The 19,391-nt window shown below is 31.5% G+C and overlaps 2 protein-coding genes across 2 annotated transcripts in view; both read right to left on the reverse strand.

The window, feature by feature from the left end:
* The window catches only part of LOC125067875, a 176,103-nt gene extending 165,960 nt beyond the window's left edge, over window positions 1-10,143 (reverse strand). The window contains exons 1-2 of the mRNA XM_047676768.1: window positions 9,336-10,143; window positions 6,591-6,726 (exon numbers count right to left, since the gene is read on the reverse strand). Coding sequence (XP_047532724.1) covers window positions 6,591-6,726; window positions 9,336-9,724 — 525 coding nt within the window. The 5' untranslated portion in view covers window positions 9,725-10,143. The remainder of the gene's footprint in view (window positions 1-6,590; window positions 6,727-9,335) is intronic.
* Window positions 10,144-15,788: 5,645 nt separating this feature from the next.
* Window positions 15,789-17,938, reverse strand: LOC125067876 (tyrosine--tRNA ligase, cytoplasmic). The gene is made up of 2 exons (XM_047676770.1): window positions 17,797-17,938; window positions 15,789-17,693 (listed from the first exon to the last, which is right to left on the reverse strand). The coding sequence occupies exon 2, from the start codon at window positions 17,673-17,675 to the stop codon at window positions 16,101-16,103; it is 1,575 nt and encodes a 524-aa protein (XP_047532726.1). The 5' UTR covers window positions 17,676-17,693; window positions 17,797-17,938; the 3' UTR covers window positions 15,789-16,100.
* Window positions 17,939-19,391: the final 1,453 nt, after the last annotated feature.

The following is a 19,391-nucleotide window of genomic DNA, read 5'->3' on the forward strand; positions in this document are numbered from 1 at the left end:
TAGTAAGACATGTATTGATCACATTTACGCGAGATCCCATTCACAAGTAGTGTACACGGCAGCGCTCGGAACTACACTAGCAGACCATCGCACAATAGCTCTTGCTTGTGTCGGCCCGCAGCGTCTACAGGATGGTCCAAAGTACAAAATTATATATAATAAAAATATTGTTTTGAAATCGTTAGAAGAAATTGATTGGCAGCCAGTGAATAGTATGATATGTCCGTTAGAAATATATAAAATAATAATAAAAAACATTATATATTGTTATGAAAAATCTCAAATTAAAGTCAAAATAAGTAATTATCAAAAATATTTTAGTAACGGATACACAAATAAAAAAGTTTTAAATGCGTGCAAAAATAGGGATAACTTATATATGGAATGGTTAAAGGACACAGGAAATAAAATTTTAAAACTTAAATATAATCAATCAAGAAACTATGCTAATAAATTAATACAAAAAACTAAGGATAGTATTATAAAAACAAAAATTACTAGAAGTAAGAAAAACCCTAAAAAGTTATGGACAATACTTAATGAAGTAACAGGTAGATTAAAAATTTCTATAGATAATATCGTATTAAATGCTTTTAAAAATAACATCACTACAACTAAAGATATCGCTAATAATTTTGCTAATCAATTTCAAAACAATGTTAAAAATATAATACCCAATTGCAATAAGACACTACTAGACAAACCGACGTATGTCCTCCCCGTAAACACCTCGTTAAATTTCAAACATGCAACACCAGACAATATCTTTACATTAATAGAATCATTAAACTGTGACAAAGCCCCTGGTATAGATGGAATAAGGGCTTTGGACCTAAAGGCTCTAGGCTCCAAAATATCACCAATTATAGCGAAACTAATAAACACATCTATACAAACTGGTAATTATCCAACTGAATTAAAAACTGGTGTAGTGAGACCTATACATAAAAGTGGAAATCACAAAACGTATGATAATTATAGACCTATAACAATTTTGTCCACCTTAGATAAAATTATTGAAAAATATATCTCTAATCAAATATATAAATTTTATGCTGATAATAATGTAATTAATGTTACACAATATGGATTTCAACCCAAAAAAAGTACAACACAATTGTTATCCAACTTCACTAACACTGTAAACAAACACCTAAATGCGAAAAAACATGTATTGATTGTCTTCATCGATTATAGTAAAGCGTTTGATACATTAAGACACGACATCTTAATTGATAAACTAGATAATTGTGGCATACGAGGACCATTAAAGGAATGGTGTCAAAACTACCTTAATAATCGTTCGTATCTGGTTAAAGTCGATACTGAGTATAGCAACAAAGTTAATGTCACAGAAGGAACGGCGCAAGGCTCAGTTTTAGGACCCTTATACTATATCACGTATGTCAATGAAGTGGATAACTTAATAAAACATTGCGAAATTTATCAATTTGCTGATGACACGTGTATTATAGCGGCGGAAACCGATTTAAATACAGCTATATCGAAATTACAAACTGATTTTACCTTGATAACCAAATGGTCTCATGACGTAGGTCTCGTACTTAATGCATCAAAAACTAAACTTATGTACATTAGTTCCAGTCGAAATAGAAGCACAATTATACCAAAATTAATTGTTCATAATCATTTATGTTTACATTCGAACACAAAATCGTGTACATGTGACGAAGTTGAGATAGTTAATAACCATAAATATTTAGGTCTCATTATAGACGACCACTTTAATTGGGCAGAGCATATAGATAAAGTTTGTATAAAATTAAGATCAATTTTGGCAAAATTTTCTATTATTAAAAACAAAATTCCATATTTAACTCGCCTATTACTATTAAACGCCCTAGCTGAATCTATCATATCGTATGGACTTAGCAGTTACGGAAGAACATCAAAAACACAATTAAATAAAATTTACGAACTCCAAATACGATTACTCAAATCCGTAGTGCCAGATAAAGTTAAAAATTTATGTAAGGGTAATTATCATAACCTGTTCTCTCAATGTAAAATCATACCAATACATGACAAAGTTAAATACACACTCCTATTAGAAAACTTTTTTAATCTGGATTTACAAAAAAGGATTAAGCATGCATTAGTAACCCGCAGTGTGTCGAACGAACGACTTGTCGTACCCCGTACTAACAATCTATACGGTAGGCGAACCCTAGAATATCTTGTTCCAACAATATTGAACAATCTTACTAATGATTTTAAACACGAAATAAGTACAAAAAATATAAAGGAGAAACTTAAAGAATATTTTTTAAATATTAATAATAATACTTAATATACTAATAAAATAAAATAAAATAACATCTCATAAAGTGAAACGGATCATCCTGTATGTGCACTATGCACTATTTACAAGTTATTTCTTTCAAATACATTATCGCAAAACCGAGCCGACCGGCCAAGTAGTGCATCGTAAGTAACTATTGTATTAATAACATAATTTAAAAATCTTTTAACGTATACCCTCACATATGAGTATAATTAAACAAACATCAGTTACTCAAAATCTTATGTAGTTTATATGTAGTGTATAGGTAATATATTTATGTACTAAAAGTTCCGAGTGCTCTCGATGAATGCCGGTGTACGGATAAACCCGACAGGGATTTTGTAACACCGTAAAAGGAATTTGTAATGTATTATATAAATAAATAATAAATAAATAAATAAATAAATAAATACTGAGTTACTTGCTGGTTGTTCGCGGTAGAATCTGCATTCCGAACCAATGGTAGCTTCACCAAATATAGTATCTATTGTAAAATTACGATTCAAAAGTAATTGTAAAAGCCTACTTGAGTAAAGTATATTTTGATTTTAAACCAGTGTATCTACAGGCACAAAGGACATAACATCTGAGCTCCTAAAGTTGGTTGCGCATTGGTGATTTTTTTTTATGTTATAGGGGCAAACGAGCACCTGATGGAAAGTGATTAAAGTGATTAAAGTGATTACCGCCTGTTGGTGGTAATCAAAGGCGTTGCCGGCCGGCAACTTTGATTTTAGGAAGGAGTACGCTCTTTTTTTGAAAGTTTTTGGTGTTTAATATTAATTAATTTTTTAATTATTTTTACTCATCAGATATTCTTTTTTTAGTGATGTAAAGAATGTTTAATATTTTTTACGGCGCTTCTGTCTGGGCGGTGGTGATCACTTAACACCAAGTGGCCCATTTGCCCATCCTGCTACCAAAAAATATATAAAAAAATAAAGAATTTGAAAAACTTAGTGGCGAATTTGAAACCCGAGCTTAAATTATTGGATTCGCGTTATCTGTGTAACTGCTTTATATGGGATCTATAATATTTATGAATTAAAAAAAATAATTAAATAAGGCTTATTCGTAAATGATATAATGTTTTTGTATTTACCTTTTAGATGTAGGTACATAATATGTCCTTGTAATATGTGAGTATAATTGATCGGACAAATGATATTAATGTCCACTCCCTCAACGCAACATGTGTAGGTAATTTATAAGCCGACATAAATATAGGTCCATAGTATATCATGACTCACCAAATACATACGATACTTTTTTAATTATAATTATATTACAATGATTTTAAAGTTGAAAGTGATGAGTAAAGAGGTAGGCTTTGTGCAAGCCCGTCTTCGTAAATACCGCCCGGTCATCAGATATTCTTCCGCCAAACAGCAATATTTGGTATTTTTGTTTTTCAATTTGAAGGAAAGTGAGCCTGTGTAACTACAGGGACGGAACATGTAGCTCCTAATCTTGGTGGCGCAATTAAAAAATTATTAATATATCTTACAGCGTCAGTATTAACATGCGGTGGTAGCCAATGGCCATTCGCCACAAGATAGCCCATTTGCACATATTATAAAAAAAATATAATAATCAAAGAGTAATACTTGTACTTTAGAATAAATACTTATTTGTATAACACAGATAGATTCGTTAGTTTGACCATATTTACTATAACTGTACCAACTACAATATGCCTACACAAAATATAAAATAATCCAAGATAGTAGTTAATATTAAATTCCACGGGACTTGTAAAAAAATGCATACAAAAAGCGCCCTCTGTCAAAGCTCTTAAATACAGTAAACGTATGGTTACAACGCCATCTATGGTCGACCACGTGTGTTACTTTACAGGTTGCTACCTAATAATATTGTCTAGATATTGTGTCTACGATGCAAGACGATAAGTCAGACAGCTGACAATAGATGGTGCTAGTAACGATATAAATGAAATGAGTTTACTATATATAGAAAGATACTTGGGAATTTTATTTTTATTTTTCGCATTATAGAATGACAAAAAATACAATATTTTATTGAATTAGAATTGATTGATATACTTCAAAAATAATTTCTATGACACACACAAATTATATTACTTTGCTGTAATGAGAGATAAAAAATATTAAAAACTTTAAACATTCATTCTTGACTTACAAGTATAAAGACAAAACATATTATTTTGTCTAAACATAAAATTAAAGCAAAGACTTATGTTTCACATTCAAATCATATCATTTTATATTGTAAATTCTTTATGAATGATGAAATTAATGTACCTATTCTAAAACTCTCAACAATACTTTGTATTTTAATAGCGTTGACTTAAAAACCTAAAAGTTAAAATATCCTTCGCGTATGTTCAAAGTAACCTATGTCCTTTCTTGGGGTTGGAGCTTGCTTCATACCCAGTTTCATCAAGTTCGATTCTGTGGCTTAGCCGTGAAAGAGTAGCAGACAGACAGACTGACAAACAGAGTTACTTTCACATTTACAATATTAGTATTGCTAATATGTCTATTCAAATCAAATTAAATCAAAATATACTTTATTCAAGTAAGCTTTTACAAACACTTTTGAATCGTCATTTAACAAACTATTTAAAGTAAAGCTACCACCGGTTCGGAATGTAGATTCTACCGAGAATTACCGGTTATTAAAATAAGAATCACATATGACAGATACAACAAAAACTTATGTAGTATATTTTTCACCGTACCTAGTCTTAAAGCCTAGCGCCTACTTTAATATTACTTAATAACTAGCGACCCGCACCAGCTTCGCACCAGTTATAGTTTATTAAGATACAAAATTATATGTTATAAATATTTTTTTTACCCTATAGCACTCAAGAATAATTTAGTTATATATCAGTGAAAATGCTATCGTAACTAATTTTACAATTAAACATTATTTTACTTGTAGGAAGGCTCAACACTTAACATTTTCTCTACAGCAGCATGAGACGAGCCCAGAAGGATATCTTACAGTCAGAAAAAATTATAGCCCAAATGGAATTTTTCATTGGAAGCATAAAAAAAGAGGTACAGAAAAACATATCATATTTTCAATTTATGTACATACAACTTGTAGCGTACCTACTTTAAAAAGTGACTTACGGAAATCTCAACGCAAGCAGACCATGAAACGAGCCCTTTGTAGGCGAGATGACTCATCTAGATAAGTGGGTAACGCTTTCACGGTGAACGCATCCTTAGAAGACGACAACACTTCGTAAATCTAAGAGTTTCTTAGGATCTCGTTTTAAAAAGATACTTAGTAATTTATATAATAGATTTAAACACCACGTGTTTAAATACTAAAAAAAAGCTAAATCATACATACTATTAAATAATATGCGAAAGTAACACTTTCGGGCTGTTACGGTTAAACCAATGTATTTATTTTAATGAAATTTGGGAAGGACGCTTGCACCTACTTCGAAACTACTTTTTTCACTCTTCAAGGTCAATATTGGGAATAAAGGACTGAAAACACGTTCTTGAAGCATTTTCATCACAAACTGAATTCCTGGTGAGCGAAGCCGCGTGATCAAGCGTTAATTGTAACTTTGTTAGACTGAACGAAAAAGACTTTTGCCATATTCCGGGTGGATCTCAATAAATCTTAAATATACTTTTCAGTGATTAATATTACTTTCCTATACACCTATGTATGACCCAATCTGAGGAACTGAGGAAACTGAGGAACTTTATATCAGTGGCCTTTTCAGAAAGTCGTTTTTTATTAAAATATATACTACTTAGTTTAATACAGATTATTTTTATCTCGACGATTAAAAAGTTTATACGAAATAAAATTTATGTCATGAGATTAGTCAAAAGCACTCCAACTAGTTATAATTTTTTTCATCATGCTTATGGAGACTAGAAGTGAGGACAATATTTTTAATGTAATAGTGATACAAAATATTCCTATTGTTCTGTCGAAAATAAACAAAAGAATAACTTTTTAAACATTCGTTAATATCAATAGAATATACTTTAGTAGTGTTGTGTAACATTCAGCACACCTATGTCAATAATAAAGTTTTGTAAAAGTGTTTTCAAAGTTTTTGCCGGCAGTATGTTTTTTTTTTAAAAAAAGTAGCAAGGACTCAAATTTATTAAGGAATTACTAATATGTCTCTTTACCACTCCTTATCACTTGTTTTAGGAGTGGGGACAACAATAGCCCAAGGGGCCAGGTTGATGCTGCGACTTTTTACATTGCTAGGCCCGTATCATGCATAATATAAAAATAATTTAATCACTGCACTAACCTGTGATCCAGTGCTGAATTCATCGGCTGGCTGTTCCCGCGCGAACCTCTCGAACTTGAAGCTATTAGAGCGGTAGAGCTCGTTGTCTTCCCGTGAACGGCGGCCGCGGCAGAAACGACGGGTTATTGAAGTATGTCTGGAAAAGTAAGCAAAATTATTAAAGTACACTATTTGTATATATTGTAAAGATATGCTTATAACACCAAGTTTCCGACTCCGCTAAGTCAATAAATCCTTCTTGGGGCAAGTTATCCGTTTCTATAAAAAAAATCTGCAGATATTTTTAACTTTGCCCATTCATAAATTCAAATCATTTATAAAAAATACATTCGTAAAAAAGGAATATTATTCAATACAAGATTATGTAAGTGATAAAAAAGCGAGGACCTAATACTTGTTGACTTCCAGGCAGGATGTAGTATACATATAGATATAAATGTATTAAACTAAAATAACTTTGTATTTTTAAATGTTGAAAAAGAGTAACTACTGAGTTTCTTGCCGATTCTTCTCGATAGAATCTACATTTCGGACCGGTGGTAGCTTCACTTATACTCATATAGTTTGTTAAATGACGATTCAAAAGTCCTTGTAAAAGCCTACTTGAATAAAGTATATTTTGATTTTGATATTATTCAACGATACCTTATTTTTCATGTTTAAACTTAACCAGTATTATATTAAATATCAACAAGTGGGCAGAAACACATATCTGTATTTGCAATATTTATCTAAATGAAACAATGATGTATCAATCATAATTTGAGAGGACCTCAACACCTTTTCTCGTTTCACAACTACTACAAATACGCATGTATATTTATATCAATAATGGGTGAGCTATTGGAATAACCGCGCAATGACCACGTGTTATAGGTTTAGGATCGGTTAATTATAATTAAAACTTGTCTCATTTCTCTATATGATCTCTAAATGGGCATTAATTTTTGCCGAAAATCCTTTAAAATTTTCCATATTGCCCGTTTGTCTAAATGCCTATTTAAATTATAAATAAAATAATTAATTAATAAGGCAGACTTGTTTAGTTAGAGCGCGTGGTTAAAATAGTTCACAAATAATAATAATAGACAAATACCATATTTCAGGCCGATATGTTATTAGTACTTAATTAAAATATGGCGTTTAATATGTTATTTCTCGATAGAGTAGTTTTCTAATGGTATTAATAAAATCGGTGTTTCAGAGTTTATCAATTACAAACAAACAAATATAATTATATTTAGTATTATAAGTAGTATAATATAAAAGATTTAGAAGTATAGATAGAATAGTCTAGAAGATTTATCACATCCAAATATCATATCAACTAGTTGGAGCACAACTTTACAAAATAGAATCAGTTGATTCTATTTATAGCAATAGTCACAGATATTATTGAGAGGTTGATTCGGGTTCATCGTACTTTACGGTAACTTATGTTCTCATTTTATGAACTATAACAATGTGTTAAAATAATTTAGCACTGATATACGGTTATTAATTAATAAAATGTAATAATGTTTTTTTTAGGTTTAAAACAATTTGTAATTTATTGTCACAGGCCATCTATTGTTAAATTACGTTTTCTAAATTTAAAAATTAAAATCTTGTTTAGTCTGTAATTTTATAAAAATATTTCGTATAATAGAAAAGAAGTTTCAACAAAAAGTTTTTTCAAGCCCTTATCTTTATCATCATATATAACTTTGTCGTTCATTATCAATACATGTTACGGAATTTAACTAATTAATAAATGAGCAACTAAATAATAAATAAAAATAGACGTGCCTACCCTTTATTTTACCTTTGTTGTATAGATTTTCTCTTAAACAAATAAAATCCTATCAGCAGTTTTATTATCACTGAACATACGAAGCCAACTAAGTTCAAATTAAATCTAGTTAGTACTTAACCCTCAATATTTATTAACATATTCGTTACAATATTATAATTCTGCCAATGAATAATTTAATTTAATACATTTATTAAAATTTTTGTGCTCGTTTTTTTAAAACAATTTAGTACATTAGATATGGAAAGGTAAAACCCTATTTTGGATTGATATTATGTTAATAAAAACATACTTAGATTATTATAATAGTGTGGTCCAAATTTATTTTAATCCTAATGTTTTAAGGTGTGTTGTTACAAGTAGTTTATAACAAAAAAATTTAAAAATGATTTGCAAAAAGTATGCATATTCGCAATCTCTACAATCAATATAGGTACTCTTTCTTTTAATCGTTTATTACTATAGAAAAACAATTACTTTAATAACAGTCAATGTTTTTTTAATTAGTATTATCAATTGCAATAAAATTATAGTACGAAATGAGTAATTATTACTATTGATAATAACGATAATTGACAAAGAAATACGTCATTAACAAAGCTAAATTATTATGAGTAGAAAAAAGAAAATAAGATTCTTTTCATGGAATACATTGGTGATTTCGTAATGATTAACGAATTATTTATCATACATAAGTGATTCCATTAATTCATTTATTTGCTTTGATTGTTGACTCGACTTTAACCTAAAAGGCTTGTTTAATTAACAAATGAATCCTCATTATTCAATCAATGATCTGCAATCAATTCGAATGACTGCGTTCATCGAACGGGATTGTAAGTTTACATGAGTCGAGTGGTAATCATGTCGTGCAATCTATCGTACTTATGGCAATCAAAACTGCGGACGATTCATGTACTGGTAGATACTTGAAATAATTATATAGTACTTGCCTAGAATCACTCGAATGCAACGGCCACTGGATGCCGAATATCTTTAATTTAGCTGGAGGTCGACGTTTCTGTTCCGTGCGAGTGTTTTCCTCCACAGGTGGAGTATGGTGCCTGCCACCTGATGATGCCCTAGTACCACTTCTGCGTCGCCTACGTCGTCTTCTCTCAACCAAGATAAAATTATCTCCGTTCCGTATGATGTAAGAAGAACGCAGTGTCGACTTTTCTTCCCCTTGCCTCTGTCTTATCAAATCAGCTGTTCGTAATGTGTGGATATTTTGGTACTCAGCCTCTGGCGGAGCCGATGACGTCACTTCCCTACTAGTTCCACTTCCATCCCTTTTCTTTCGGGAGGAATGGAGCCCGACTCGACGCCAAACCTTTTCCATGAATCCGTATTTCCTGTCATCCCATTATATTTTGGTCACCCGCTTATGTTTCACCACCACAAAGCAATTCACTTAAACTTCACGAACATTAATCGCAATTAACATATCAGTTCAGATAAACTGAAAGTACAAAATTAATTCGTTAAACCATCATCAACAGCAATGCTTATCGCAATAAATCATTTGAAGATCACCCACTCATTGTCATTGTTCACAAGATAAACGTCTGGTTAAAATTGCACTGCCTGTAGATAGTTGCGCTGAGATCGTTGATACAACACATCACTGGTGACTCACAGAAATCAGGGCGTTAATCATTAATCGCATTTATTAAGACGTACTGGGTTAGTGGAATGAGGGGAGAGAATAACTTGTTTTTTGACATCACATTTGGTAAGGTCCCGGCCCTACAGACAGGGTGCGGGTGCTTAGTTTACGCATGCGCAGTCCCCCTCGCCTGTATCCCTCGCCCGAGCGAAGTTCCAAAATGGCGGACCTCCGACCCCCCTTTCCGTTATTGAATATCTAATTTTATCCGTGCATTTGATGTAGCTATACACTAACTCTGTTGCGCTTTAGTTCAACTACTTATGTATAAAGTAAACTCTTTCAAGCGGTTTATGGGTTAATGTTATTCATTCCCTTAGGGACTGTCGGCGGCGCTTCTATTATGAAACACGTTGTCTCCTGTTGCGGGCTACTTAGCAACGTCATAATCTTCAACTGCATATTATACTAAAAATAACAATCTGAGCGGTGAATTTTGTTAGACGGAGTATTTTGTAAAAGTAACTAATATTTATACTGTTACTTTTTATATTAAAATTTATTAGCCTAGTAACAAGTTTTGGTTGCTTTTATTATTTCTAAGTTATTTAGTAGGCTTCGATCTACACCAATTAGAATTATCACTTATCACAACGCTATAAGGCTGTTGCAGTGTGGTTTTAAAAATACTTACAAAATTGTTTGTCCTGGCTAACTATCAACACAAAGTTAAACCTATTAAGTCTACTTAGTTGAAATTTAGAACATAAGTTAATTATTTTTTATATCTAAGGATTTTCGAACCTTTACATGAATTTTACTCGTATGGAGCCGAGAAGGAAGACTAATAATATTATTAAATAAATTGCACACGAACGCCTTTACAATTATAATTTTAAGTGTACACCTAATATTCAATAAATTTAGTTTTATTTAGTCATTACATTTAATCTGACCAAGACTTACGGAACCCTTTAAAAGCTCCCACGATCTCCAAAAACAAAGTACAATCAAATTTCAACTTTAAAATGATTAGAGGAAAGTACAAAATCAATTATATTCATTTATCATGTTCGGCAAGTTTTGATGCAGGTATGAGAGAACCCAAATATAAAGTTTGAAAAAAAAACCGCTATGTAATGAAAGCCTAACTACCACCCCGTGTCGGTGAGGTGCACCCCTTGCATCCCCGTTGACTCCCCTGCTTACTCTTCAGACACCAAACACCGCACTGCATACTACAATTATCCTATAATTTGTGCAGGCAGACTACCGGCATTACGAGCCTACACAATGCACTAATCTCTACCTAGAAACGACTCTTTAATGTTGTGTAAGTATGCATTTAAGATACCTTTGATAAGTTGATTATTAAACATATAATTATTTGTTAAATGTGAGATTTAAATTTACACTCTAAAAGTTTGTTGAACGTAATTAGGATGTTATTTTATGATTGAGGTTCAGACATAATCTTATCAATTATGCACGGTCGAGTCTTATAAATTTAATTTATTTTCATTTCATATTTTTAACCGTCATTCATACACATCTACATAGATATATGATAGATCTATACTATAATATTAAATTATAAACTCCTGGAGACGAGAACCAGCGACACGAACGGCGGTGCGGCCGCAAGACGCGTCGCCATTCGCAATGCGCGATTTTCAATGGAGCGAGTTTCCCATGCCGTAAAGCTGAAGAATTGGGTGGAAGTAGATATTTAAGCGCGTAAAATCTGCGTAAGATAGTGTATATAATGAGAAATATTATGCTACTAGACTATATAACATCACGCGACGACCACAAAGGGGGAAGTAATACGTTTATTGGGTACAGGGGTGAAACCGCGTGAAGTTACTGATATTATATAAAAGGCTATGTAATGATTGACTTCATTTACAGCTTCAACTTTGATACGAAGAGATTTAAAATTTCGGACCTTTACTTATTAATATAAAAATGTAGATTGTACCGTTATGAAATTTTGATTCAAAACGCTGAACTCTATCTCGGCCCATTAATATGGGCATATAAGAACGCACATACTAATAGTCGTATATGTTTTTAACAGTGCTAGTCTATTCATACACATATACGACATATTTATACGTGCCGGAGAAAAAACTGTTTTGTGACTATATTATATTGTCCAGGTTATAGTAGGTATACTGTCTTGAGGCATATAACGTACGTAAGGATAACATAACATAACATAAGCAGCCCGTAAATGTCCCACTGCTGGGATAAAGGCCTCCTCTCCCTTTGAGGAGAAGGTTTGGAGCATATTCCACCACGCTGCTCCAATGCGGGTTGGCGGAATACACATGTGGCTAAATTTCGTTGAAATTAAACATATACAGGTTTCCTCACGATGTTTTCCTTCACCGCCGAGCACGAGATGAATTATAAACACAAATTAAGCACATGAAATTTCAGTGATGCCTGCCTGGTTTTGAACCCGAAATCATCGGTTAAGATGCACCCGTTCTAACCACTGGGCCATCTCGGCTCTACGTAAGGATGATAAATATTATTTTAATGGTTACGTAAATAATAATAAAATAATAGACTATGATTATGATGAATAATTTAGATAAATATATAAAGTAACAAAAATGACATTTGCAACAGTGTTGGCTATCATAATTCCCGACACTTGGGTATCATAAGAACCGATTAAAAAGTGTTTTTGATAAGGAACTACCCACTGGCAATATCATTTCCAGTGAGATTTGACGTGAGTAGGGTACGTCGGTAGACAATGATATATGAATATAATAAAATAAAATAAAAGTTAAGGAAATACATCTTAATTTTAAATTAAAATAAAATAATAAACATAATTTAGTTCTTTTTACAGAAAGTCGACATGTGCCAACCTACGTGTATCGGGATCTTGTACAATAATGTCTGGGTAGATACCACCGACCTACATTGTTCTACAATATACCAAGAAGCTGTAAAACAAATTAAGATAATGATTATAAATCATCATCATTATAAGTATTATAAAAACTGAGCAGAATCAGAAGCAGGTTTACAGCTTACCACAGCTCCACCACACTGTTCTAATAGATCCACATTTGGCAGAACTTTATCCAACACAGGTTAATTTTTTTACGACTCCTACTTCACCGCTGAGCAAGATAACATGTATAATATAAACACAAATTAAGCGTATGCAATCTCAGTTCTGCCTGCTCTCCTTTGAACCAGCAACCTTCGGAAAGGTTTTATGTGTTCTAAACTATGGGATGTTTCGGCATATAGCGCAGCTTAGTATTTTATCTCTATAAATATAGATTAAATAATTGGAAATGGTTGTTACATGTTGACAGGATAACCGTCTAACATGGTTATTCCTAAATTTCTAAAAAAGGTATCTTATTTATTTTAAGAAGAAAGGAAATATGAATTAATAATACATTGCGCCTGTATAATATTGTACTAATACGTTTATTTGATATTTAGAATTTTAATGGAAATTTCATCAGATTAATTAGTTCGTCAAAACCTCAATCTTTAAAGTTAACTCGTTAGTCATAGTTTACCCCCAATTGGCACAATGAAACCTCTGTTTCCATCGAGCAAGGCTGCTAGTGAATAAATAAAAAAACAGTCTGTAAATGCTCCATTATTGGGCCTCTTTTCCTTTTGATTGTTTTGAGCTAATTCTACTAACGGCTTCAATAAGAGTTGTTTACACGCGTTACAATACTTCATTGAAATTACACCCAAACAGTTATTCTTACGACATTTTCCTTCACCACCGAGCACGAGACGAATTATAAACACAAATATAAATTAAAGTGAAACATCAATATATTATATCCGTGGCTCACTAGACCAGTAAGCTAGAGCGATTATAAATTGGGTAAATGCTGATATACCTTTGGATCGATTCCGGAAACGGCAGCTAATCTCAAAGGAATAGTAAGCTAAGAAGAATAGCCAGCTACGTAGGACATAATTACAAAGCACAAGTTGGCGTGCAAAACCAAGTGGAATATTTATTTCTCCACTCTAATAATCCGAAGGGACAGCAAATCTGACAAAATCGAAAAGAGGTTAACTGCAGAACCAAAGCTTTACTTGCTGTCTGTGAGTGTAGACACTGCTCCTTCTATACTCCAGACTACAGACTGACTGTGAATTTCTCAACAGAAAAAGCCGATAACAGTTGTTCTGGCCCGACTGGGATTTGAACCCAGGGTTACAGGATCTACAGTTTTATATAGCCTCTAGACTACGTGGTAGTTAATTATCAGGTTAATATAAACGAAGGGTCATGAGAAATATACAAATATGCAGTCAATATTTGGATTTGAGTTCTTTGTTGTTGTGTCCAAAAATCTGTTCCTGCATTTGGTATTGTCTACCCCGACCACAGTTCTGTATAATAGTGCCTCCCCCTTCACTTCAAAAAAGGGGTGGCAACTTGGGCATAAATCAGCGAAGCTTCTTTAATATGCACCGTCACACATTTCGTAATTCGTGTAAAAATATTAGTTTTTTTCTGAATAATTTGAAGGAAGAACATTGTGATTTTTATATAGATGTTAATGATTAATTAAAAAATCTTTTAACAAACGTTAAAATTATCCTATGACATTATCATTTCCAAAAAAAAATCTTGAACACGACTGTCGTAAAAAAACATTCAATCTCTTACTGATAAAAGGATATCGTATTAACAATAACTTTATAGCAATACCAATAACTGCATGTAAATTATACATCGATTTTCGGATAGACGGATTCATAATAAGGATGTAATGTAAAGTTGTAAAACTCATTTCCTAGAACCAAACGTATCCTGTATGTTGGATAGGTACAAGCTATAATCATAATAAATTTCGTAATATTACGTTTGTTTTCCTCTTGAAACATTCAAACAGATTGAAAATAATAATTTTATAGTGTCCCAATTTTTTCAAACTTGTTAGATATAAATTTTTAAATATAAATGTAAAATTTGCTTTAACTAGCTTCTTAAATAGTTAAAACATCAAACTATCACACACAGCGTGGACTTAGTATTCATTGATTTCTAGACAGGATATATAAAAAAAGAATTGATCTTTACTGACATACTCTGTAATTAAAATAGTGAAAAAGAGTAACTACTGAGTTTTTTGGTTGGTTCTTCTCAGTAGAATCTACTTTCTGAACCGGTGGTAGGTTTACATTTAATTTAACACTGACAACTAACACATGTTGATTCAAAAGTGCTTTTATGAGTCTACTCAATTAAAGAATATTTTGATTTTAATCACTCTTAATCAAAGATAATTATTATTATTAAGTTGTACAATTGGCATTTATACATACTCATTTATTTAACATTATTATTTTTATACATAGGTAGGTACTCATTTATTTAGCTTATTTGACATTATACATACTCATACAAAAATAAAACTACTCTTAAGCAATTAATATTTTAATGATTGCCTTTTACCACAAAAATACTTTTAAAAAAAGAAAATAAGTTGAGTGTTATTTGTTTTAACAATTAAAGTAGGCTTAATTAAATGTAATTATTAAAAATAAATGTCAAATAGAAGTCATAAAGTATATAAAAATAAATAAATGCCAAAATAATTTACAGCTCAATAGACAGACCATGGAACCAGGTATCATATATTGCATACATTCCAAATTATATGTTTCAGCGGGCTTCATAGCCAGTAGAAAAGCCAGTGGCTGTGACCTCTATACAGTCATTGTTTTTTTTTAATACAAAAAATAATAAACTTTATAAAAATATATATGATATAATTTGCAAAATTAATTAAATAATATATTTTATACATATATACAGATTTTACATTGTAATTGCAAGTCTAAGAGTTTCCACAAATATAGTCATAACTATGAAGTGATGCATAAAAAAGTTTACTTATTACAATATGGCAAATTATTAATGATTATGTAAAGCATTTTGTTTTAGCAATTTAGTCATATATAAAGAAATTATAAATAGATAATGATAAATAAAATTTAATAAAGAATAAATGATTATAATTACAAATGCAAATATAATCCAAATATATAAATAAAGAAGTGTCAAAGAAATGTCTTTTTCGCTTAAAAGTATTTACTTAATAGGTGCATTTTTCATCGAGCTAGTTGTAACTACATTGCCATTCACTTTACTTATTAACTTGTTTCCTTGCCATACTGCTACCAAATCATCATTTGTCTTTAAATCAACCTGTAATTTCTCCCAAACTTTCTTTTTAGGATTCAATACCTCGTCTGGTTCACCCGTCTCATAGCCTTCAATCACAATCCTATCTCCAGGGTTGCTATCTTTTGGAGGGAGCAGTGGTTCTACTTGTTTAGGTTCATCAACAGATGAGCAGAGAACCATTCCTTTAGATTCAACTCCTCGCATTTTTGCTGGTTTTAAATTGCATAAAACTACAACATTTCTATTCTGCATTTCTTCTATAGGTACAAAGTTAACAAGCCCAGAAACAACAGTTCTAGGTTCATTTTCACCTACATCAATTTTCTCTACATATAATGCATCAGCATCTGGATGTTGTGTTACTTCAACAATTTTACCTACTCTGATATCTAACCTGTTTGGTGTTATTTCATCAGACGCTGCACTTACATTAGCTTTACTTTTTGATGGAGGTGGATAGGCTTTCTTAGCTAATTCTTGGAGTTTGGGATCTTTAAAAATCTCTTGAATAGGAGCCAAAAGCTTATTGATTACTTGTTCTACAGATGCTTTCAAGTCACCTGGATGAATTTCTTGTTTTGCGAAAGCAGATTCTAAGTCATCAAATTTAGAATATTCAGCATCACCTCCATGTTCTTCTGCTCTTTTAATTATGAATTTCTCGTCAGTTTTCATTAAAGGAAAAATAACATGCTTAGTGAATGACAACACTCCATTATCAGTAATGTTGCCAGGCTCACAGAAAGCTTTTTTAAGCTTTTTTTTGACATTAGCTGGGTTGTCTAATAAATCAATTTTACTGTCTTCCTCAGAGGCTGACATTTTTCCCCCAGTTAACCCTGGAACCATAGGATTCATGAAATGTACTCTTTTAGCATAGCCTAGCTGTGGCAAATATTTTTCAGCCAAAACAAATATTTTCCTCTGATCAACACCACCAAATTGGGCATCAACTTTTAAGTATTCCTCGTCCAAAGCTTGCAGGCCGGGATACAACAACCCACTCAACAATGGGTGTTCTACTTGTTTCACTACTTCAGCACCAGCTTTCTTGGCATCATGCTCAGTTATGACAGATGACATACGGTAAACATCTAGAGTATATTCTTTACTAAGTTGGTATTCTGTACCTCTTACAAATTTTAACTTTTCCAGTGGTACTCCAATAGAAGTTAAGATAGCTTTGATTGCCGCTTCATAGTATTCAGTTCGTAAGGCAAGTAAATCCCAGGGTGCCTTCATGTTATCCAAATAGGCATGCAAGTCAGCAAATAAAATAGTAACCTCACATCCTGCTTTTAGAAAATCGGCTATCTTGGACATAGGTACAAAATAGGCTACATGAGGACGACCGGTAGTAGCAGTGCCCCAATAAATTTTTAGGTCACGCTGTTTCAATATTTCAGTAAGTTTTTCATCGCCTAATACCTCTTGTAAGTTACGAGTTATGAGATGCTTTTTCTCTTCCCAATTTTCCATTGTTAGAAAGTACTGAACCTGAAAAATTTATAAAATAGTAAGATTTTGAACATAATATTATCATTACTAAAAGTTTGATTAGATCAGTCTTTGATATAACTTTATCTTAAGCAGAAATTACCCTTCAGTTGCGTATTACACTCTATTTCCAGAGAAACATATGCTTGCTGACGAAATAATTCAAAATCTAACCTAATACATTCCTGTACATTTGTCAAAAGTTGGAAAGTTAATACCACACAGATGATAATGACATTGACAGTGTAAATGTGGCGACAACCATTTTATTTAGACTTGCCACTAAACAAAAATAGTTTAGACATTGTTGATCTAAAGCTTAGTTAGGTTGTAATCACAATTTAATAGTGAATGCATGAAATAGCTAAGGTTCTGGCGGTATATATTTTTAAAAACAACTATACATAGAGGTGAACATACGTATGTATAATAATGATGATATAATATAGTTTGTATACATATACTTATTTATTACGTTTGCATGTTTTTCTACAAAGAAAAAGAAAATGTTTCGTAGAAATGCATTCAAATTAAACTGTTAACATGTACCTTTGAAAATCAAAGTAATTTTTCATATTTATTTATTATGAACATTATGAATGAATATGTAAAGTGGTACTAATAAATTAAATGCATAATATAAAAAAGTCTCGTCACCGTCAAACTTCCTACTCTTATGATGATTCCTCTGGAACAATTGATATCGAAATACGAGCCCAAGAGTGGGCAATTACCTATGTTAACTCAATCATCTTGTCTTATAATATTTTCCTGACAATGATGAAAGCCAGCACACCACCTATAACTGAAGAGCACAAACAGTGCAAATATTTATTATCGTTCCAGATTTTATCTTTTTCGTTTGCACATACTTAAACTTTGTAATATCATAATAAAATCATTAAAATAATCATTGTTAAGCTATTTTATTTTGCATACAGATTTGCCACTTCATGCTGTCTAAATTTGTACACTGACAAATTTTAATTTTGATTTAATATCCTTTACATATATAAGTATTCTTTGTTATTAATTCATATGTATATACGATAATAATAAAAATATAGGTTTTTATATTAATTTACAAAATATTTTAAGCCATCATTGAAAATTAAAAATAAGGTATTGCTGATATTTTAATGTAACCATTTGCATGGAAATAAATAAAAATATAAGACAAAAAATAGCGTTACTCACAAAACGTTAAATGAAGTTATACATAGAAATTTATGTTGCATAAAGAAAAAATGTATTAGTATGAGATTTTATAAAAAAAATTACACACGCAACGCTTTAAAAAATATATCATTGCCAGTACCAACAATTATGTTGGATAAAAAACTATAGTTTTTTTTATAAAAATGTATACACAGCATGCAGGGACTGAGTATTTTAAAACTTGTAAATGAAAATATTTTAATCTAAGTAGAAATATACTGTTTTTTATACTTTAGGTGTTCAGTGAAGATTTTATTTTAAATTTAAAATAGTGATCGTTATATTTATGTTGAGTTTAAATGTAATATAAAATATTATTCAGTATAAATAAGTCATAACCTTATATTTTGTTATATTTTATTAAAATATCGTAAAACTTCTGAACTTTTTTATAGTTCAAAATTTTATTTAAAAATTGGCGCTACTGTTGCAGTGAATGCTCGCGTTTCCTGTCAAAAGCGCCATTGCGCATGACAGTCA

This window comes from Vanessa atalanta, chromosome 12 (genome assembly GCF_905147765.1).
Source record: "Vanessa atalanta chromosome 12, ilVanAtal1.2, whole genome shotgun sequence".
Classification (NCBI taxonomy): Eukaryota; Metazoa; Arthropoda; class Insecta; order Lepidoptera; family Nymphalidae; genus Vanessa; species Vanessa atalanta.